This window comes from Pseudonaja textilis, chromosome 3 (genome assembly GCF_049901715.1).
Source record: "Pseudonaja textilis isolate UNSWEBS1 chromosome 3, rPseTex1.2, whole genome shotgun sequence".
NCBI classification, from domain to species: Eukaryota; Metazoa; Chordata; class Lepidosauria; order Squamata; family Elapidae; genus Pseudonaja; species Pseudonaja textilis.
Genome location: NC_141992.1, coordinates 54635955 through 54660555, shown reverse-complemented (window position 1 = coordinate 54660555; position 24601 = coordinate 54635955). Strand labels below are relative to the sequence as shown.

The 24601-nt window shown below is 34.4% G+C and overlaps 1 protein-coding gene across 14 annotated transcripts in view; it reads right to left on the bottom strand.

Annotated features, from left to right (window-relative positions):
- The window catches only part of ST3GAL3 (ST3 beta-galactoside alpha-2,3-sialyltransferase 3), a 209728-nt gene that overhangs the window by 71974 nt on the left and 113153 nt on the right, over positions 1–24601 (bottom strand). For all 14 annotated transcript variants that reach the window (XM_026707278.2, XM_087929769.1, XM_087929762.1 and 11 more), the window contains 3 exons: positions 12487–12581; positions 3296–3359; positions 142–237 (listed from right to left, as the gene is read on the bottom strand). In XM_026707278.2, coding sequence (XP_026563063.1) covers positions 142–237; positions 3296–3359; positions 12487–12581 — 255 coding nt within the window. The remainder of the gene's footprint in view (positions 1–141; positions 238–3295; positions 3360–12486; positions 12582–24601) is intronic.

Below are 24601 nucleotides of genomic sequence, written 5' to 3'. Positions count from 1 at the left end.
GTAAACACCTAGACAACCAATGTGCAGGTGTCATTTATATTACTATAAATAGCAGAAATATATATATATATATATATATATATATATATATGAAAATGACCCGCATAATATTTTCTCTTCTCTTTTGCTGAAACAACTCACCTGATAACAATGTCATAGTCATCAATTTTCAAGCCCAGAGATTTGTTTGCTAGAATGCCACCATTTCCCACAATAATACATCGTTTGCAGCTAAGACTGGAAAGGAAACAGAAGAGCAGTTGGTTAAACAGCGAAATACATAGGCACAGAAATATTTCTGATCCAGATCTGAGCGTCTCTCCTAAAAGAATCAGAAAGTAGTTAATTCACAATTAAGAGAATGACCCTCGATAGTAATACAATTAAGATATTGGTATTGGAAGATGATAGACATAAAGTTACATCTATCATGTAGAAATTGGTTGTCCTTATTTTTCTGCTTGAGTTTAACTCGGAACTTGCACAAGATGTTTTTCTTGGCCATGGATTGCTACAGATCAAAAGTAAAAGATGCTGTAAAGTACTGTAAATAATAATATATATTTGAGTTTTAGAAATTGATTGCTGTACATTTGAATTAGTCTTTTATAAGTCTGGACAAATGTTCTGATTTCTCCTCCCTCAATTTGTATATCAATAACAGTCTCTCTCAACACAGAGACACCACTTTGTTATCAACAGATAAATAAAGTGAGAAAGGAGGAATTGAAATGGATGATCTAAATTAGATAGTCCATATGCCATACATACCTTTAGCACTAGAGTATTATTTCACACCAAAATTTGGCAGCAAAATGTTTGAAATATGTTGATGATTTTTTCATCTGTAATACCAATCCTACCACAATCCCTGACAAAAGGCCGTAAATTTCCCAAAATTGCAATTTCAGACTGTTTCTTGCATTTGAAAGAACTGGAAATTAAATGGCTTTCTCTCTTTAAGGTCTTCTACTCCTGTTCCCATTCTTAAAATCTGCTACCCTGCCTACAAAATAACTTGCCTTCTGTAACTTTTACTGAAGATCAGATGGCTGGATTGCAGTCCCTCATCTCTCAAATAGTGACTGTACCTGCCATAAATATAAAGATGTGTGGAAAAACTGTGCATTAATCTTAAAAAGAGCATGACCATAGAGTACAAAATAACAGTAGACTGCCAATTATCAAGATATAGCTACATAAAATAAAATCGTTAGAAATATTTGGGAGCAACTAAGATAGTGCCTGAATTTGCCTCTTGTACTTCACTAAACCTAAATATGTATTGTAATTTATTTTTATTGATTACATCATTAATTTATTTAAGTATATGCTGCCTCATTAATGACCCTAGCCAACTTAAACCCATGAAAATAATAAGGCATAGAATTAGAATCACCTTAAAAAAACTATAATCACTACTCTCCCTATTGCTACATTGCCACTAATGAAATGGAAACCTCTTCTGAAAAGCACCATCTTAATGGATTTCTTGACTGCAGCCGAGAGGAAGACAGGGTGACCATGAAGTCACAATCTGCTTTTAGTCTCCCATCCTCTTAATATAGTTTACCTCATCCCTATTCTCAGTCAAAAAAATTTCTTCAATTTTGGGATGAGAAAGTGGTTTTACTTCAATCCCGCAACTGGAAAAAGTTGAAAACAGCATTTGATTAAAATTATCTGGCCACAGAACAGAGGTTAGCAACCTAGAGTTCATGGGCTGGATGTGACCCATTAACCAAAGCCATCCAGCCCACAATCCCAATAAAAATATGTTCCATAGAGAGGAGGATAGAACAACTACCTGTTCAGCTGCGCATATGAGCACTCTCCACCTCCTTGGGTAGGAAGTCATTTTGGTGATGATTTCGCTAGCCACTCTTAATTTAGATGCAGCCACAAGTCCTCTGCCTGGTACCAGTGAGAGTGAATTGTGTAGTGAAAAAGGAAGAGGAAGTGGTGATGGTGGCATGGCCTCTGATCCTAACCAAGGGAATGTTGCCAACTCCTGTCCTGTAGTAATAATCTCTCAATGTAATCAATGAATGGGAAGAAAATTCAGACATCTGTTAGATGTGAATCGGATTTTTGCATGTGCGAAATAATTCTAATGCATAAATGGTAATGGGATTTAATGTATCCATAAAATGGTGAAGATGGTTTTGTCCAATCAATAAAATGATGGTTTATTAGGCCTGGGAGAAAGTTAGTTTGTTTCATAAATTTCATTATTGTTGTTCATAAGTCACTTTTTGCTATTTGTTTAACCTTCATTCCTCACCTGTATACACACTTCCTGAATCTCTTTTATTCCTTTCTGTCTCAAGTTCATTGCAAATATGCCCCAGCTGCAGTAAATTAATCCCAGTGTTTTGTTATGCAGTGGATTGTTCACATTTTTGTCACAAATCAGAATGTTGATTTTTCAGTGTCTTTGGCAATGCAAGGTAAGTCATGAACATTTGCTTTAGAAAATGAGGAACATCTGATGAAGAAGAGAAATCTGACAGAACAATGATTAATGGAAAATACAGAAAATGTAAAAACTTGGTACAAAGTTAATTTCAGAGAATATTAAAAGGTACTGTTTAGTTTGACCATGTGGAAGTAGGACTTATTACAACTATGAAATTGAAACATGTTTGATATTAAATGTAGAACAGCATTCTTCAACCTGTCAGATGTATCACATTATAACTTCCAAAATATCGAACAGCAGGACCATAATGGAATTGAGGCCCCAATGTTACAGAAGGCTGTGGAGAAATTTGGGCATATAGCATTCGGAGAAATATTTCCTGCACATAATCTAAATACGCATCACCAACTCAGCCCTAGGTGGCTGTAGTAAGAAATCCAATAATTGGCCCTTGTTGCCATCCACAAATTATAAAAACTGGATTGTTACTTTGTTAGTGTTTTCTATGTTCTTCAAATAAAATATTATAAAATATTAAAAATTCATAGTTGGGGAATATGGCAAGTTAATTTATTTAAAAGAATACATTGTAAGAAAATGCTTGAAAGAATAATGAAAATTTTATTTTATTTTATTGTAAGGCAACATTAACAAAACCTTGTAAGTCTGAAAGTACAATTCCCCATCCATCTCCTTTACACTCCAAGAAATTATGAAGGGCCTCTTCTGAGTTTCCCAAATGCCATTACATCAGCTGTAGAAAAAGATCTGTTTTATCAACAACAAGAGCTGTTAACAGCAACTCTTCTCTAATTAATTCAGAAGCAATACATACTATATATCTCACAGGTCAAGACTAGCAAATTGACTCACCTGTCAAGGGTTGGAGTAAGGTGGTAGTTCTTCGTTACTGACAAGATGGCCTTGATTAGATTATCTGTAGAGAAAGAAAGAATACTAAAAAGTGATCCCATTTCAAGGATTTTTCACAATTCATAAGAGGGATGGATAAAAACTTCAGGATCAAAGTGAATGCTGAATAAATCTGCACCGTACGTTTAATTTATAACCCTTCAACAAGAAATCAGAAAAGGAATATAAAATACAAGATAGTCTTTGACTTACAACCACAATTGAGCCCAAAATTTATGTTGCTAAATGAGTAATTTGTTAAGTGGATTCTGCCCCATTTCATAACCTTTCTTGCTATAGTTGTTAAGTGAATCACTGTAATTGTTAAAATAGTAATATGTTTGTTAAGTGAATCTGGATACTCTACTGACTTTGCTTGTTAGAAGGTTACAAAAGGTGATCAAATGACCCCAGCACACTGTAACCGTCATAAAATGACTCAGCTTCCAAGCATCTGAATTTTGATTACAATGACAATGGAGGCTGCAATAGTTTTAAGTGTAAAAAATGGTCATAAGTCACTTTTTCCAGTGTTGTTGTAACTTTGAATGGTCACTAAATGAACTCTTGTAAGGACTATCTGTATTTTGTGAAGTATCACTTCACATTTTTCTCAGACATACACCAGCTGGAATTAATTGAATAATAAACTATCCTTCTCTGTGTACTGTGAGCTGAAATACAATACAAAAGGAAATATTTAATATGTATGTCTGTTTAGCCAAGAGAGCAATACAAATGAAGTTATTTGTATTACAATCATGGGCAGCTATTATTATAATAAGAGGAAAAAAACTGCAACCACACGGTATTCAATGTCACCATAGTATGCATTTTTATTAATCTCACGGGTATATTTAGCCTCTAATGTATTGGTGTGGCTTATCTCTACCAAGCCAAAGAGCAAGCAACAACATATACCTGGAGATGTGTATGCCACAGATAGATATTCTGGAGAAAAGATTTTTTTTAAAAAGGTGTTTAAAAAACACAATTTTACATGATGCATATCATCTCTATAAATGCTTTGGATTCTCCAACCCGTACAACTGAGAAAAACCAGAAATAATACATTTAGTAGCAAGTAACTTGTCCTTTTTTTAAAAACTCAAATTCAGTGATAAAGCCAGTTCAGTTAAGAACAATCATATATTAGCCTGTTGTGACATTATTTTTTATGTTATGTCTCAAAATAATCTGAATATAAAATTAAGTCTCCTTAACAGAATAATATTTTAGGGTCATATTTGGAGAACATATTGGTCTACAGCAGTAAGCTAGACCCATTGTTCATAAAATATAATCTTAAATATTCAGTATTTAGAAGCATATTGAATAGTTCAATGTAAAATTCAAGTATAGAGACATATTTAAATGCTTATATGAGGTTGGGCACGATGCTCGTTTGCAAAGAACATATTTTGCATGTCTAATGCAATCCTTAGGTCCTTAAAACCAGAACCTGAAAAGTACTTCTGTCTGAGACTGGGGAAATACTGCTGGTCTAACATAAATCAAAAGCACATTTTGTGGCAAATAAGACAGTATTACATATTCATATCTACTTCCTTTGTTCTCATTACAAATACCTTGCTCATTTACACTTATTAATAGCTATAATTAAGGAGGAAAATTGAAGGTGTCAAGTTTCTTAGGAAGTAAAAAACGGCACTGTTTTTTAAAAGTAATTGTCTAGCAGGAGGATGATAGGAAAATATCATTTTCTTTTAGATATTAAAACTTTAAAAATTCAAGAGTGGAATATATTTAGAAAGCTCTATATAAATATAATGGGACCTAGCTACTGTGTGTGTAAATGTGTGCATATGTGTGAGACAGTCAAGGAGAAAAAGAGAAACTGAGAGAAAAGACCAGAAAGAAGTACTACTGTTCTCCATATTTAGTTTTCCCTCACTTTAACGATGACAAATATATCCAATCCTAGCATTCCAAATGATTACTTCAAAGCAAATAAAGTTGTTATTATTAACACTGCTCCTTATTTGTGACCCAGAGATTTTCAATAGCTATATCATCCACTTAAACTTTCTCAAATTTAGCAACTCCACTTTTTATAATTTATGAATTAAGGTTGATGGGGACATCTTGGCAACAAAAATGTTATAAATAGCTGTGGTATATTTAAGAATACTTGTAAAGGTATTCAGGAAGTAAGTAAATAATGCCAAGGCAATAATAGAAAAAAATAGAAATAATAGAATACTTTATTGGCCAGGTGTGATTGGACACACAAAGAATTTGTCTTGGTGTAAATACTTTCAGTATACATAAAGAAAAGGTACATTAATTAAGAATCAAGAATCATAATGTAAAACACTTAATGATAGTCATAGGGTACAATCAACAGTCAAATCATACTAGGAAACAGTCAAGTGGGAGGGGATGGGTGAGAAGGGGTGGTGAGAAGATTAACAGTAATAGTTACTGTTGAACTATTTATAACTTTGTAAATAGTTGAACAGTGTTGAGGGAATTATTTGTTTCACAGAGTGATGGCTTTCGGGAAAAAACTGTTCTTGTATCTTGTTTTTCTGGTGTGCGGTGCTCTACAGCATCGTTCTGAGGGAAGGAGTTGAAACAGTTTATGTCTGGGATGTGAGGGGTCTGTAAATATTTTCACAGCCCTCTTTTTGACTCATGCAGTATACAGATCCTCGATGGAAGGCAGGTTGATAGTAACTGTTTTTTCTGCAGTCCTAATTACTCTCTGAAGTCTGTGTCCATCTTGTTGGGTTGCAGAACCAAACCAGACAGTTATAGAGTACAGAAGACAGATTCAATAATTTCTCTGTAAAACTGTATCAGCAGCTCCTTGGGCAGTTTGAGCTTTCTGAGTTGTCGCAGAAAGAATATTCTTTGTTGTGCTTTTTGATGATGTCTTTGATGTTAGGTGTCCATTTTAGGTCATGTGATATTGTAGAACCTAGAAATATGAAGGTCTCTACTGTTGATACTGTGTTGTCTACTATTGTAAGAGGTGGTAGTGTAGGAGGGTTTCTTCTAAAGTCTACCACCATTTCTAGAAAATATTTATATCTCAGATGACCCAACTCACACAGATGCTACTTAGTTTGAAATATTCCTAAGTATGCGATGAATGATGACTCATATGATCTTAATTCAGCCTTCAACCTATTAAGACCCACATGAAATTCTGTAGCATATGCAGCTACAGATACTAGGAAGATCCTGGTGAAGCTGTTTGATCATACTGCTGCAGTAATTAAGCCAATCACTCCTGAGACAGTACAAAGATTCTTTCAGAGACTCAACTTACTTTCTCTAATATACTGCTGTTGCTCTGCTTTTATATGAAGATTGGATAAACACTTACTAGGCTTCATGATTCAGCGCTCACTTCTAGGAATCAACAGTATGGTGTTCCAAGCCTGGTCTGCAAACACAATAAGTCACCTTCCTCTATGTTTACACAGAGTGTCTTTTATATAAAACATTCCACAACAATATACAATAAAAATAGCAAATTTCAGTCTTGTAATTTCCAACAGGCTCCATTTGAAGAATTAGCTTCACTTAGTATGGTAAATAAACATACTTTTTATCTGCTATGCATTCATTCAAAGAGAGCAAATATATTCCTTACATGGAAGGCTTCAGGAACAAGCCTTAAGAGATTGTAGGAAAATTAATCACATTTGGAGCAGGAAAAATCAAGGAAAACTATTTGTCCTACACTTGAGCCCAATATTATTTTTAGAGTTTTTATGTGATTCTGCTTTAGTTTTGAAAGGTTTATTTATTACATTTGTATACTGCTGTATCTTTCAGGGTCTCCCATTAGTTTACAAGATCGTAACAAACAATAAAGCATCTACATCCATGATAATAAATTAAGCTAAAATACCAAAACATAATAAATGATTCCACAGAGCTTAATGGAATTATCATTCAACTGAAGTAATAATAAACTGAAGTAATAAATAATGAACTTATGGCAAACAAATTGACTACTAAATACCTTATGGAAGACTTCTGTTTTCACTACTTTCTACAATGAAATTAAAGACTATGTGAGTCTGACTTTTGGGGTGCCATTCTATGAGATCAGGTACCAAAAAGCAGTGCTTTCCATACACCTGACAAAGTTGCACAGATTCATTCCACACAGGTGCAGGTACATGCGAGATGCCTGGGGAAAGGTCTTACCCATTATCTGGGAACAGTTTGATCCTGCTAGCATTCATGAACTGGACAGGGTCCTCAATGCTGTCATACAACCACTTGTTAATTAGATCCCTGTCCCTCCTGGTTGATAAAAGGTTCCAGGATGTGACAGCCAGGTGGGTTTGGACAATGGTAAATACCTCACTGCAGGAGGTGACATTTTTGCCTCCTCCTTAAAATAACTACCTCTTGATCCCACCTGTCTGGACAATTTCCATTCACTCTCTCACTTTCTCTTTTTAGGGAGAAGGTTAGAAAAAATGGTTGCTTGGCAGCTTCAGATGGTCTTAGATGAAATATATTATATAGACACCCTTACAGTCAGATTTTAGGTCAGTTATGGGACAGAAACAGCATTGGTCATACTTGTGGAAATTTCTGGCAAGATTACATAAATTTCTGAACTTGAGAATTAAGAAACTGAAGAGACAGCTGAGATGAACTCCTGTGCTCTTATGATAACAATGGATCTAAAATACCCTTTTAGTCATTACATAAGTTTGTAAACTAAATCTTTGGAAAGATTTCAGTACTATCTAGAAAGAACAAAATCATTTTTCCAAACAGATAATCATGCACAATCCCTATCTCTCTTTAAGAAAGCCTTATTCTTTTGCCCCGGTTCAGTCCATTATCTTGCCCAAGTTCAAGCTCTAAATGCAATTAATGTACAACTTTTTACAATTTTGAAGCATGCAAGCTGTTTATGAAAACATGGGCATTAATAAACCATCAAAAGAATTTTCAAAGAAATATGAAATCCATCTGTGAATATTTATGGGCAATGATGACTTCATTTAAAGTTTAATTATAATTAACAGAAATTCTTGCATAAATAAGTATTTGTTTTCCTTCAACTCCTTGAGTGACATTTTTAGAACACTCTCTTTTCTCTAGGGAAGTTCCAATCAGTATTGATTTGATTCAAGTCACAATAAAACTACCTTTAATACATCCTAGGTTTTTGGGCCACTTGACTTAGTCCAAGAGCTCCTTAACCTAGTACATTAACTATATGTGAGCTTACTCTGGTTATATGATATGTATTCAAATACTTCATGGAATGATCTTAGTTGCACAATTCCTCCTCGAAAAACAGGAAGAGGGGATATCATATAATAAAGGAAATGAGAGATGAACAAAAATCATATTTGATAGTTCTGTGTTCAGGCTGTGAATGCAGCGAAATTGGTATGTGAACACTGAAAACAAATGATAATGCCAGTATCATTTCCATCCCCATAACAGTTGTATTTATTTTTGCATATATCAATTTATATTACCAATGTGATTCTGGATGGCAAAAAATATTAAAATACATGTATATTAAAAATAAATAAAAAACACCCTTCCAACACCTTAATACAAGCATACAATTCACCAATAGAGTGGGTTCAGTTACTCAAATACCCATGCCTATGTAAACAACCAGATGCTTTTTGGCATTCTGAAAACAGAGCCAGAAAAGGACGGGAAGAAATAATGTTAAAAGCCAAGAGGAATACAAATTTGTCAGAAACATCACAGTGACTTGTGAGGGCAGAAGGGTAAATAAGGATATTTCCCTCAAACATAGAATAGAAAGTTGGAACATAATGAACAGAAACAAATGTTTACATATCATGGACAAACTCTCTACACTTACACTTCAGAAACAGAGAAAGACTTTGCTTTCTGTGTGGTCATTACTTGCTTTTTCTCTAATATTTACCAGAACATCAGAACATCACAAATTTCAAGGTCAGCCTAAAGTCAAGATCTAAATATAAAAATCCACAGAAAACAAGCAGTGAAAAATGCCTCTTGATCTTCCCAGTTCTGGAACATGCAAACCTAAATATATCCCCATAACAAGATACTTAGAATGTAATGTAACACACACAGAGACCACACTTTTGGTTGGCATATAGGCCAATCTTCCTTCATCTGGAGACTTGAGACTCCCACACCTGTAATTACTATTGTAACATTTCTGGAGGATACTCAATTGGACGACTGCTTATTACTATTTCTACCATAGCAAAATCACACCACTTCCTTAGAGATTACTTTTCTTCATTTCTTCAAAATTTTCTTCAACTTACAACTATTCATTTAGTGATCATTTGAAATTACAAGGGCACTGAAAAAAGTGATTTACAACTGGTCCTTATTCTTAAAACTTACACAGCATTCCCTTGATCACATGAGTGTTTGGTAATTGGCATGTATTTATGATGTTACCAGGGTTGTGTAATTTGCCTTTGCAACCTTCCCAGTGGCTTTTGATAAGCAAAGTCAATGGGAGAAGCTGAATTCACTTAATGACTGCATGATTCACCTAACAACTGCAGTGATTCTCTTAACCATGGCAAAAAGGATCATTGTATTGGGTGTGGCTCACAACTGCCTTGGTCCCAATTTGTAAGTATAAGTAGATGATTACATGTACTTATCTTGAGGAGAAAATTCCTACAATGTCAAAATTATCAAAAGAAAGCCACATGGCTAACATTTGAAGACTGTTCCTAGGTACTAATTAGGATTCAGGTTTGATATTACTAATATCAAGTTCAGTAATTTCTTATTGGTTGTTGAACTATAGCTGTTTTCCATATCTTTGACCAAACCATCTTAATCCCAGAAAATTTACACAATGAAGAATTCCAGTATGATATTTTTCATATGTAAATTTAATAAACACAATGGGAATGTCTAATTAGCAAACATATAGTACATTTCAATGACGTACATAGCAAAGTACACTTCATTGCTCCAAATGATATATCACAGAGGGCTTCATCTCTAGAGAAAGCGTAGTAAATCCATTTTAGAAAATAAGATGCACGGGAACACAAAACCAGGAACATAATTTAGAAGAAAACAATAAAAGCACTACTATCACTAAACAGGCAGAGATTGGGAAACAACAAATCAGGCCTGGAAAATCTCTGTCCTGTTAGGGTTTGCATCCAGACCATAAATGCTACATTGAATGCTCTTCCCATGCCATTCTGGAGCACAAGATCAAGGGGAAAAAAGAACCTTACATAAAAAAATAACTATATATGTATATGTATTTAAGACTTAGGCTGAACTGTATGTAATGTTAAACTTTAGAAATGTACTAAGGTTTATTTATTTGCTTTTGATGTCCCAAAATGGATGATGGCACCAACCTCTTCATTAAAAGTCTGATACGGCATGTCATTTTCTATAAAGGCTTTTAAAATCTATTTACAGAAAAAAAATATCTAAAATTATTCTGATATAGTAGTTTGCAATTCTGAAATGTAAAGCTAGCTGACCTTGAAGTTGACAGAATTATGCCAGTCAATTTTCATCTGAATTTCAAGTAAACACTTGATGACACAAATGCCCAACATCTGCACAAAGTATTTTACAAGGTATATATTATGTTGTGAATCTCCCTTGACAACAGCCAGATTTTACACTCAGATCAGACCTCCGATTTCTGATGCTAACTGAATATCATTCTCAAGAAAGTTGTTCCCAAGTCCACTGATTTTGGCAGCCATCATCAGCACCTTTCTCCTGCCATCCTGTTTCAACCAGAATCAGACTAGTCTTGACTAAAAACCTTAATGAGGTTTTGATCCCATCAACAACTCACAATAATTCATCCCTAGTGCCTCCCCTGGGATAAGGAAAAAAGCTGATGCAAGAATTTCAAGTGATGTTTGCTTGAGAGTGTGATGCGAGAAGGATGCCATTTGCTTCACTCATGCTCTAATCTGTCAGCACTGTCATTAGACTACTAGTTTACTGAGAACAATAATTCTTTCCTCCCACAAGTACAAACTGCTTTAGACTTAATCCTGGCACAAAGTTTGGTCCCAAGAGGGCACTATACAACCCATTCATTTGATTTGCTCCCACTGCTTTAGCTCCCAGCCATTTCAAGAACAGCGGTTTCTGGTTTTAACTGAAGAAAGTCCAACATAAAACCCTAGATTAACACAGCTCTGTAGTGGTGACACAAACTGACAGCAACTTGGAAATACAAAACAAAGACTGCCCAAAGACATTCAGTCATCCTGTACTACAATTCTCCACGCTGATATTTCTTGGCTAAAATTCTCAGCCTATGAAAATAAATAACCCACTGAGAGATCCATAATCTATACTCTGCAGAAAAGTGATCCTGTAAATCCACTATTAGTGAGTAACCCTGTTTCCATCTGTACTTCCAATCACTTCTACAATCAATCAATATTTCTATTGTAAAAAAATGCACAGTGGCTATTTGTCATCTTTCTAAGAAGGATGCCTCTCCAATGGAAAGGCAAATATGTATAAAAGGTGAGGTACCTATATGCATATCTTGGCCATGGTTACAGAATGAGGACTAATTATGTGCAAGGATTTAGTAGTAGCAAGTTCATACCTCAGTAAGTCTCCTTTCAATAGAGCAACTAAATATTGTACTATACAAATAATAAAACCCTTAACATCTTATGGAACTTTTATATTTAATCATATTCTGCTCTGCTCCTTTTTGTGGTATGAAGACAGATAGAATTGTGAGACTGGATTTACCTACCGAACACTGTCTTAAATATCATGTTTAACAAGGCAGACATCATGGAGAACCATTCCAGCATTTTTTATGTAATACTAAACAAAGGATACTATCACCTGAATTGGTATACTTTGAGTTGAATAATTTCCTATCTTTACGTTCCTTCCACAAATTACACCTTTTATGGGAAGCAAATTTGTTTCCAATTATGTCATTGTCAACATCCTTCTTACTCACCTTTCTTAAGTGGCTACAGAAGGTTGAAAATATAAAATAATGCTTTGTTTAGGACAATTTTGTACTACTTAAAAAAAAGAAATTTAAAATATACTCAAAAAGGAGAATTCAAATTTCTTTAATATACAAATTCATAAATTCTAAAGGTAATATGCAGAATACAATCATAGTGGATTTGTTATCCTACCTTGTCCTTTAATCCCAAAAGGTGGAAGAAAATCCCGAATCTTTGCCCATTTCCTGAAGGAATCATCCAAAAACATCGGTGCTGGCTTGGAAAATCTATAAATATAATGAAAACAGAATTCTTTTATAAAAGAAAAGAAAGTAAAAACCAAAACTTCAAAGAAAATTTTACAATCTGAATACGGTATCAAATAAAAAATTCAGAACAAAAGGAATTTATAGCTCTATTTAATATTATCCTGGAAATGAGTGTGAGTAAGCATTTTGATATTATTTAGATCAAACAGGCAGTTCAAAGTCTATAATGATGGTACTCACCGATTTAAGAGCAATAAAGAGAATGGGTTCACACCATTATATTATATCATAAGGTATTTTAACTGCAATTTTTTGAGCAAGCTATAGTGATCTGGTTCACAGATAATGCTCACAATTGTTCTAAGCTAAGATAAAATTATATTATCATTTTTGAAGTTAGCCAGAAATTAGAAGTTTTTAAGAAAGTGTACTGTAAGTATACAAAGTATTATTATGTATAAAGTGTACTTACAAGTTTGAATACAAGCAAAAGTATGGAACACATAACAGGCTACACAGCTGTATCAGGACACACACTGCAAGGTAACACCCATCCCTCATCATGCTTCCAAATCTATGTCTATGAGAAGTCCCCGCTTCAGCTTCTACCTCTACTATGAATTCACTGTGTAGTCATAAAGAAACAACTACCATTCAATGTCCTATCTGTAGGAATTGTATTTCAAGATTCTGGTTAGATTTATAATAAGATAATGAATCACATACTTTCAACATTGCGAAATACTATACACATGGAAAATATTAGTATTTTAAAATTTCTGACAACAGTAGCCATTTCTGGTATCTACTGAATTTAGAAGAAAAAGATCAACAGTTTCTTTGGAGCAGCTCATTATCACAAAATGACTAAGAGAAGGCCATATATAATGTGCTTCGGAAATATTTTCCTCTGGATATAATTATACAGGCTAAACTATGTTATCTCCAGCAGTGGTGCTCTTCATTTTCTCTCACTCCCATATACATGCTCTCTACAGTATCCTGCTGTTGCTGCTTCCATCCTTCCATTTCTTTTTTTATATATAAATAAAAATGTGTCAGACTAATTGAAGCTTTTTAAAAACAAACTTCAAGGCATATGTTCCAATCATACTGTGCAATACATGACAACAATTCCATTGCCCAGGCCTTTTAATTTCAGAATTGAGATGTTTTTATCATTTTAGATTCTTGAAGGACTTCTGTGCTGTGTGGCTGCAATGTTTGCTGAAACCCAACAGCTAATATGGAACCAGTCAATTAATGCTCAATGATTGGTCATGGAACCAGTGTATTATTCTGCCCACTCACTTTACCCCAGTTTCCCTTCCAACCCATGAAAACTAAATGAAGTAATTTAAACATGTTTTACTTGCCACCAGGTTGATATTCCTCTTGGTAGAGTGAACCTTTATTTTGTCCCTTTATCTAATCCTGCTGCCCTGTAATTAGATCAGGACTGCAACATGCAAACTTCTAGAGGGAAGTACAGCCCATGCAATTATACTGCTTACTGTTGAAGGTAGTTCAAGAAAAAAAAACACCTTTGGAACTTCCTGTTTGGGTTTCTTTGGCGATGGACCGAAATCCGCAATCGTGCACGGTTTCAGTCCGTGCTTGCCACCGGAACACCCCGAGCCAGCTGGATTCAGGGCAAAGCCACCCCGTAGAGGTGGTAAAGAGGGGGAAGACCACCAGCAGGGTCGAGGAGAACCGCATCTCTCCTCCCCAGCTGGCCGTTACTCCCTTTCCCGAAGGCGGCTGCAGTGGTGGTCAGAAATGCCCACCTCAAAGAAGAACTCGACTGGAAAAGATTGGGCAGGAGGAACATAAGAGAAAGCTTTGATTGACTGGGTTGAACTGAAAAAGCAACAACATAAGGTACCCTGGAATCTGAACTATGAAGAATAACGTTGTTCCCAAAGAAGATTTCTGAAGTGGCGAAGGAGAGAGAGACGGGAAAAATTTGTTTTATTTTTCTTTCCTTCTCCATACTGACAGCTAAGAGACTTAAGTAAGAAATTGAAAAAATCTCACTTTGACATTAATAGGCATTCAAGCTGAAAATAAAATGTCAAAGGGATAATAAAGATTTCTTGGACATTTAAAAACTTTTAAAAGAAGGAAAAAACAAAAAGGTGGGATCTGGAAAAATGGAGACCACCTGGAAGTAAAAGGAATTAACAGTGAAACCTTATGAAGATTCCTAAAAAATACATTCTAACTGAAACTTTGTAACAAGACAATAGAACCCCAGGAAGAGAAAGTGGAAAAAAGAAACAAGAAGAAACAGTCTTGGATTACTTGGGGATTTTTGGATTTTTGGCTATTGGATTTAAATGACTAAAATCAATTGGGTGGTTGTTTAAAAGTGTTTAAAATGGCATCACTCTTGGAAGAACTGAAAATTGAACTTAAAAAACAGAGAGAATATGCACAAGAAGGAAGAGGTTTTTTTGGCTTCGTTTTTCATTTTTTAGAAATGGAGATCTTGAACTATGAGAAACAACAAGAAATGCTTGAAGAACAAGAACGGCGGGACAAAGAAGAAGCCATCGTTAATGATCAAGTAATTCTGTGTGGGAGGAAAAAAGGAAAGGGGGGGGAAAGAGAGTGAAACTTTTAAGATTTGAAAAACAACCAAAAAAAGAACAGTTTGAAAAGCAATTACAATATTAGGAAGAAACAGAAGAGAGGATTACAGAAGAGAGAATTAGAATTAGAGAGACAAGGGATCCAAAAGGGGAGGGAGAAGATGAGGGGGAAGAAGGAAAGGAAAATAAGTTATAAAGGACAGAAACAGGATATAGAGAAACAGGGAAAACGTACAAGGATTAAAGGTACAAGCCTATTTAGAAGACATAGAGATAATGGGTGCAAATTTAATTGAAAGAGAGGATTCTGCAAGGGTACATAAGATAGCATTGTTATATTAGAAATAGAAATGAATTTAGAAAATATGAAGCAAGTGTAATTAAAGTGATAGATAAAATACTTATTGCAATGTAATGGAATGTTTGTTAATAAATAAATGAAATAAAGAGAATGAGAGAATGAAATTAGGAAAGGATGGGAACATTTTAATTGTTATTAATGATTTATAAAAATTTAAGTGAAGAGAAATATGAAAAAATATGCAAATATTATAAGTGTTCCTAAGGAAGTATGATATTTAATGGAAAATAAATGTTGAAGACAACAACACTAATGAGGATAATATATATACTCTTGCTTCTATCTGTTAATATTTAAAATAGCATTTTCTAGTTGACAGAAAAAAATAATTAATGATCAAGATGCCTACATGAGAAAAAGGATTCCTCTCACTATTTTCTTCCCAAATAGCTGTCTCACCCTTTCCCATCTTAAATCTCACCAAGAATATAAAAGAACCTGAATGGAAAGTTATATTCTGCCAGAATGCTCCTCTCCCCGCTCCTTTTTTTCAGCAATAGACATATATTTACAAATCTATATGACTGCCCACTTATCCAACAAGAGTGAACATAAATTATAAAATATCAATAACCGCAAAACACACACAATAACCCTTAGAAATGTATAATACTCTTATTGACAAAATATAGTATATATAAAGTAATAAGTAAGATTTCACTGGAACTGAAACAATGTTTCTTATTATGGGAACAAATTTACCCTAGGTTCAAATCAAAAGCAATAGACCACAAGTAGTATGTGTGTCTACTGTTGAAGACACAATCTTGAAGCAATGTTTCTAAAACTTTTTTTTTCACAGGACACTTTTTCATTTTTAAAAAATAATGGAGGACCTCAAAACAGCTGTTCTTTGTAGGAGTTACATTTATCAATATTTGTCATATTAAAATTTAAGACTGATACAATGTTTGCATCTACTGTTTCTCACAATAGTTTGATAGGATTTTAATATTATATTATTTTTCATCATATAACAAATAATTTAGATTTTGCAGATCCATATGAGGGTCTTGGATCACCCCACAGGGGGCTTCAGACCACACCTTGAGAAGCATTGATCTAAAAGACAGAATGATCAGAGGGGGAGGGGAATCTTTTTGTATTCCTAAAAAAAATATATGGACACAGGAAACTTGTTCCCTTTGTTTAAATTAATCATCAACAGATAAAATAGTGGGGAATTAGGGAAATAGAATAGAACACCTATAATATAATATAAAATATAAAGAACAGCTTTATTTAAAAAAGTCAGTAACACTTATATGAACTGTAGTGTTATCTAAAATGTTAAACTGAGTTATAAAAAAGGAAACACAGAAGGAAGAAGATAAAAATACAATGCGTGAGACTGGCAAACATATGCATAGAACATATCTGAATCTTTAGTATAATCTTCAAAATCAAACAACAAAATGAATCCACCTCAAACCATATTTAGGATTAGATTGATTTTTACCACAACAATTACAAGAGCAAGAGATTTATCAGTAAAATGGCTGGTGAGGAATAGATGATGCATGTTGACAGCAAACACATTTATGCCTCAGAAGATATTATGTGGAATGAGAAAGAAAAAATTGTTAAAGGGGCTAATATTACATTACATTTTTCAAGGAAAAAAATAGATACTTAATTTTTTGTTAACTATAATTATTCAATAGAAATATCTTTTGTTTCACTAAAAAGCTTTTAAATCAGTTTTTATTAAACAAATCTCATTATTATTGTCACTAATGCATTTTGTCTGAGAGTCAGGTGAGTTGTTTTTCTTTTTTTCCATGTTCTCCTTTACTCCATTTCTTTTTTTTAAAAAAAATTTTTTTTTAATTGTTTTTTGACATACAAACAAACAGACAAAACATAAAAACATCAGCTCCCCCATATTTATATACAAACAGTGAGTCGGTTGGTTCATCCTTTACTCCATTTCTTTTTCTATGCTGGTCTATTCCTCAAGGAAAATGATGTAGGCTGCCTTAATTCTAAAACTACCAATATCTGAAAACAACTTGTATAGCAACTATAGCACAACCAACAGAAAATGGGTTATTATAAACATGTCTTTAATAGCCCTAATTGCTACTAGTCCTCTCAAAGTGAAAAGCTATTTACTCTCTTCAACTGAATTTTTTCTTCTCTAATTTAGGTTTGTGGCATGACATCAGTGATAATATCTAAGCAAACTACCACCATTTAGCCATATAATGGGAACATTTCATGTTCTTTATTTCTCTGACAATTAAGAAGGAAATTTTTTTTCACAAATGCCTGTCTTGAAAGATTTGAAAGCATACTGAAGTATATTAATAATAATAATAATAATAATAATAATAATAATAATAATAACAACAACAACAACAACAACAACAACAACAACAACAATTGCTTTTTCTTTCTACTATAGAAATGAGCCTCTATTTGCAGAGACTTTTTCTTTGTAAATGGCTCTGGAAAGCTGCTAAGAAGCAACACTTTAAAGTTATTTATGAGAAGAAAAAGCAGTTGTTTGGTCTGATCAGATCCAAATAACGTATTGTACATTTTATCATGTGAGTGAATAGCACTGGATAATGTCAGCTGGGTTAATTACAAAGCTTGTTTTTCAGAGATTTATGGTTTCAAAGGAGAAAAATCCTTTGGACCTCAGTTTGACCCAAAAGCTATTTCTGTTTAGACTTTATGTGGGAGTCAGTTCTCTCTGCCAAGTGCCAGAGTAATTGAGTGTTTAACCACATCCTTGCCCTGGATATATCCAAGACAAAGGAGAAGCACGCTACTTGACTGTTTAATTTGCAGCCACAAAGTAGCTAAATATCCTTACATACAGGCATGCATATTCAGCATGCTATTTCCTTCAGAGGTAAGCAATGTTAGGCAAAACACAAAAAGGGATAAGAAATTGTAAACCAAAGAAATTAGGCCCTGAAAAATAAAATAAAGTTAAACCTGTAATACATCAATTTCATTCACTATATTATTTCTACCATATCCATTCATTGTGATTTGTTCTTTAAGCTTCTCACTCTTTTTTGAGGATATCATCATTTTCATTCTGCCATGACTTTCTTGATCCTTCCCTTCAACCAATTCACATTTCCTTCCTATTTTTTTTGTAATTCTCTTTATATGAATGAATCATCAATACTTTATTTTCACTCATCATTCACTGTTGTATTCAATCTACAATGATTGTCAACACCCATACATTTCTTCTTGTTTTACCACACACAAATAAGTACCTCATTTCCACTTAATCCAATTTAATTTGTTTCTCCTGAATATCATATATATATATATATGTATATGTATATGTATATGTTTATGTTTAATTTAGGTTTCTTCGGGTATTTTCCCACATTTTAATATTTGTACTTTTATTATAGCGACGTTTCGGCAGAATCTCATCTGCCATCCTCAGGCTTGTGTATTGGGTTCTTTTTAATCTTGTGTGTCAGGCTTAGCAACCGTTTTTTGTTTGAATTTGGTGCTGGCTTTCTGCTTTATTTGAATGGTTTTTTTCCTTATCTTGATTGGTTGGGAGTCTAGGTCTGTGTTTATTGGTCTTTGAGTTGCTGTTTCGTGATTGGTTGGCAACACTGTGTTTTGTGCATTGGGGTTTCTTAGTGCAGCTTGGTTTCTTGTGAATGGCCGATAATTATTTATTAGAAAGCTAGGATTTATTTGGGTAGCTGGCTGGGGCGTGTTTGGGCTGAAGGTATTCGGGGTGGGGGGGTTGTTTGTGTCCAGGTGCTTGCCTGGGTTGTGGTATAGAGATTGTTTTGTTTGTGAGTGCAGGCTTCCAGATGATTGATAGTCTGGTGGAGTCATCTCTTCTATTCATACTATTAGGTCTTTTATCAACTTCTATGGCTTCTCTGATGATTCTGAACCTGGGGTTTTCTATAGTAGCTCGGGTTTTAGTGCCACTGAAATCGATGCTATGACCTGTGGCTTTCATATGTTGGACTAGTGTGTATATACACCATACATATAAATACCTGTGAAAACATAAGAATATATATACATACATATACATACATACATACATACATACATACATACATACATACATATCCAATATCTCACTATCATAAAGCAAGCAGAAGCATGCTCTTATACATGTTTCTGTTTCTTACAACAAATATTAATTTTTCCAATAGGCAAATGCTACACACTACCTTTTTCCATCATTCTTGTTGCATCATAGAATGGATCCAACATACCCGCAAATCATCTAAATCAGGGGTGTCAAACTCAAGGCCTGCAGACCAGATCCAGCCCATGGGGCTGCCCTGGAAACAGTGAAGGACTGGCCTGTGGTGGCTCTGCCAGTGAAAATGGAGCTCTGGCCATTACAGGCACCCTAAACACAAGTAACATCAAGCTGGTCACGCCCACCCTGGCCACATACTCCTGGCACCCTGAGGTCAAATACAACCCTGATGCGGCCCTCAATGAAATTGAGTTTGATGCCCCTGATCTAAATCTTCACCTAACAACATGGTGTCAATTGTATACAAATCATAAATATATTCACATCCCCAAACAACACACCTTTAAATATTTCTTATAAATTTATCAATAAACACTTCAAACTATCAAGAGAGTATTACATATCCTTGACTACTTCCCTGCTAAATTTAAATCATTCTGTTATATACCATTCTTACTGCATTCAGCAAACAATTCCATATTTGCACTGAACATTTCATAGTTCAAGCTACTTAATTTATCATGCAACTTTTTAACATATCAATATATATATGCTACTTCTTTCTCACTTTTTTTCTTAACAACCTACTGAAAAGTAAAAATCTGATCTGTACATATATTATTTTATAACTGGAACTATGGTCATTTCAAATTAAATCTTCTGGCAGGCAGAAAAAGCCCTTCATTGGTACTGTTTACACTCTTTGTGGAGTTGTGCTTGGCTTTTACTTTTACACTCCTAGAAAATTCAAAATATCTTCAAAGGGAATCCTATATATAACATGCTACAACAATATAAGCATCAAATTATTAAGAGTATGGATCATTATAGGCAGTCCATTCTGGTACTGGAACAATTTCAGGAGTGACTCTATCAGTAAGATGGGTGGCATAAAAAATTAATATTAAACAAACAAACAAACAATTTAATCTGGTAAACCAACTGGAGCTGGAAAAAAAAACATTCCTAGACAAGATAACCTTAGCTCCAAGAACTACACAACCATCCAAGGAACACATCCTCTTCTCATTTTATGTGAAGTTGAAAAAGTCTTGAGGGGAAAAAAACCCCTAGATTAAACCTTTCTTTTTCATATCACTCTAATTCCAGATGGCATGAAACAATATTGAGAGTCATAATAGAATTCTACTTCTGGTCAATGGGCTATGTTTGTTTCTTTGTGAACTTGATAAAGTATAATTAAAGAAGGGGATCATTCTGCTCAGCTTTATTATTTCAAAACAGGCACGTAGCCCTTGTTTATAGCTTGTACACTATGTACTTGAATTCTTCCCCAAAACAACAGAAACAAAGTCATTATTGAAGACTAGCAAACTCTATACTAATAACCCCAGTACCCATTAGAGCTGAAAACTATTGCAGATAACACTCTTCCGTTACACTTAACAGGGATTCCATTTGCATTGCATGAACCAAAGTCTATTGATGTTATTTCATGACATGCCTTTTCCACTTTCAACTCAGGCTATAAATATGGACATCAAGGAAAAAAGAAATACAGATTCCTTTCTGAATATATGTCTGAATCCATACCAACAACAGTTTTCTGCATTTTGATGATAACTTATGAACAAGGCAGACACACTAGGCTGCCCATATATAGCAGTCCAACTAATTTCAAAACTCCAAAATTATCAACAAGTCAACATGTTTTATAATCATACTGATTTAAATTAATAGATTCTGTAGACTGCTGACACAACAGGACCGGACATCATTCACTATAACCTGCTGTAGGACTCACCCTTCCCAGAATCTTCTGTAGTGCTACAGTAGATTCTGTCTTTTATGTTGTTTTCTGAAGTGACTTCATTTTAGGGACAACCAAGAAAGTGACTGTAGTATGCTAGTTGAGAAAATAGTCCACAATTTCTTACAATATTGTACAAGTTGCTAGAATACATGCTAGCTTATCGACTGTGATCGTATCATAACAATGTAAATTACTGTATTTTCTCTTGGTGAGTGCAAAAAAAGATACATAAGTCACCTTGTATAGTTACTAAGTCAGAAGCTTCAACAAAAATATATAAGCATATGCAAATACACCCAGACAGAAAGACAAACAAACACACGCAAAAACATTCATATGATGCTTTTGGAGATATGTGCTCCATTAGAAATTAAACGATATTCCTTGCAGAAAAATAACTTGTTAAAAATGCTTTTAATATAACATCAGCCCCATGAAGAAGAAAAGTGTGTATGTCAGAAGCATATAATTTTAGTCAGATTCAGACCCAGCTATGGAGTGGAGATCTCTGGCAAAGGCAGAATGTAAGTACTGCATTCATCCTTGCCCCACCCAACCTTTCTGTGGCTTTTGAAAACCATCAACCGTTATATCCTTCTGGATCAGTTCAGAGATTGGGGATGAGAAGCACAAAGTTGTGCTTTTTCATCTCCTTCTTTTGGGGGTAGATTCCAGTTGGTGGAGGCAGGATGCCACTGGGTTTAGAGGGGGAATGCTGCTGTCAAATGTAATTTTGCTTATTATCAGCACCATTTGAAAATTGAGGTAAAGTTAAAGAATATTCCAAGAGTAAATATATTTTTCAGGGAAAATCTAATTCCAGAACAGGCTATGTGTTTGACTGATTAACACCATCTTGCTTAATTTATATTGCAACTTGTTGATTTTTATTTGGGTCATTCTTTAATTCAGGCAGCTTTCAGAAACATTGCTACTTACTTGATAAAAGATAACAAAAGTTATACATCTGATTACCATCTGTGTATCATCTGTGTATGTTAGGCACAAAGAATCAGGACTATCCATTAGACTGCAGCATAGATTAATTCAAGCCTATACACAAGAATCTACTCAACTGAAGTTCAGTATTAAATTGGCGCTACACAAGGGCCAATGGAATTCAGGAGGGGTTGGATTTGGGCCATTTGCAATGACTCTAAGCTAATGAAGCATTTAACTTGGCACCCCAGTTCTGCTGCTCTTCTCTTACACAGATCACAATTCCCAAAATATTCTAAATCAGGTTCATATCTCATCTATATATGCAGTAAAATATCTCATGCTGCCTATGGAAAAGCTTGAAAAAAATAAATCTATCTTCTACATTTCAAAATTCAAAATATTCTCTCCTTACTTTGATTGTTCATCTAACTCTCTCTGGTGAATATAACCTAATAGTAACCACTATCTCATTAAAACTAGGTCTGTATTAAAAAAAAATCCAATGAACTTAAATTCATTGAAATGAATGAGATTCCAATAGAAAAAATATTAAATCAGGAGGGAAGAAATACTTCAACCTAAATGTATGTATGCATGCATGTATGCTTGTATGTATCAAATTTATATAGATGCACATCTTATGGAAAGTGACTCTGGGTAGCATATAACAATCCACTAAAACAGCAAAAATAGAAAACAGTCATTAAACATTATATAATAATTATTAAAACATTTTTTAAAACTATGAAAGCAAAACTAAAACAAAAAGGAAAATAGGTGAGGGAATATTAATCATAAGAAGCCACCTCTCTAGTTCACCCATTCCCTGATGTTTCTTGGCCTGCTGGCATAACCAGGTCTTGAGGGAGCTCATGAGTGATGAGGCCAACTTCTCCTCTGGGGGTAAAGATTCTGTGATGCAGGTGCCATGGCAGGAAATGGTCCACTGTTTAGAGTCTGCCAAATGAAGCTGACTATAGTGGATTTTTGAAGCCTAGAATTTACAATTGAACTGTAGGTTTAACTGATTAGTTCAAAAACCATTGCAGCAAGCAACCCATTTTCTTCTATTATTAGTCATGGAAAACATACTAATTTATCTTTTCAATGAAAAAAAAATGGCACAGTGGTCTCTTTGAAACTTTTCATTTAAATAACTCTTCCAGGGGTGGGGAGAACTGCTCTACAGCATTTTGGACACACAAGTAACATTTCATGAAGTTTGTTCCTTAGAAATACTAAACACAAATTAAAGTTGATGTCAAAAGATAATTTTTAAAATAGCATTAGCACTTATATTTACATACTATTTCATAGTCCTGTACACCCTTCTCTAAGAGGTTTATAGAGTCAGCACAGTGCCCCCAACAATCTGGGTCCTCATTTTATCAACCTTGGAAGGATAGGAGACTGAGTCAACCTTGAGCTGGTCAGGATCAAACTATGAGCAGTCAACAGAATCAGCCTGCAATACTGCATTCTAACCACTGCACTACCATGGCTAAATAATCCTATACAGATAATCCTCAATTTATTATCACAATTTGGACTGGAACATTGGTTGCTAAACAAGAAGCTGTTAAGTGAGTCATGCCTGATTTTATTAAGTTTAACATGGTCATTAAGTGAATCACTATAGTTAAGTAATGCAAATAGTTGCTAAGTGAATCCAGCTTCCTCCATTGACTCTATTTGTTGTGAGCTGATGGAAAAAGTCACAAATGGTGATCACGCAACCTTGGGTTGATGCAACAATCATAAATCCAAGCCAGTTGCCAAGGTCCCAAATTTTGATCATGTAAATGGCAGGGATGCTGTAATAGCTGTATATATAAAGACGGATTGTAAGTCACTGTTTTCAGTGGTGTTGTCACTTTGAATGATCACTAAACAAATGGTTGTAATTTGAGGACTATCTGTAAGAGACTAGATCTACCCTTCCGACTTATGGGGAGTTTGAAAAACTGAGTCCTGTTCTATTTTAATGATGCATTTGTGCTTTTGAGTAGTAAATCAAGTAGACCTGATATATTTTATATTTCTATTCTAATGAAAGATTCTTAATATGGGCAAATTCTACAGTGAGGCCTACTAATACCAAAAAATAATCAGATGAGGGATTAATTACTTAGGTTGTGAGCTTATCTAGAT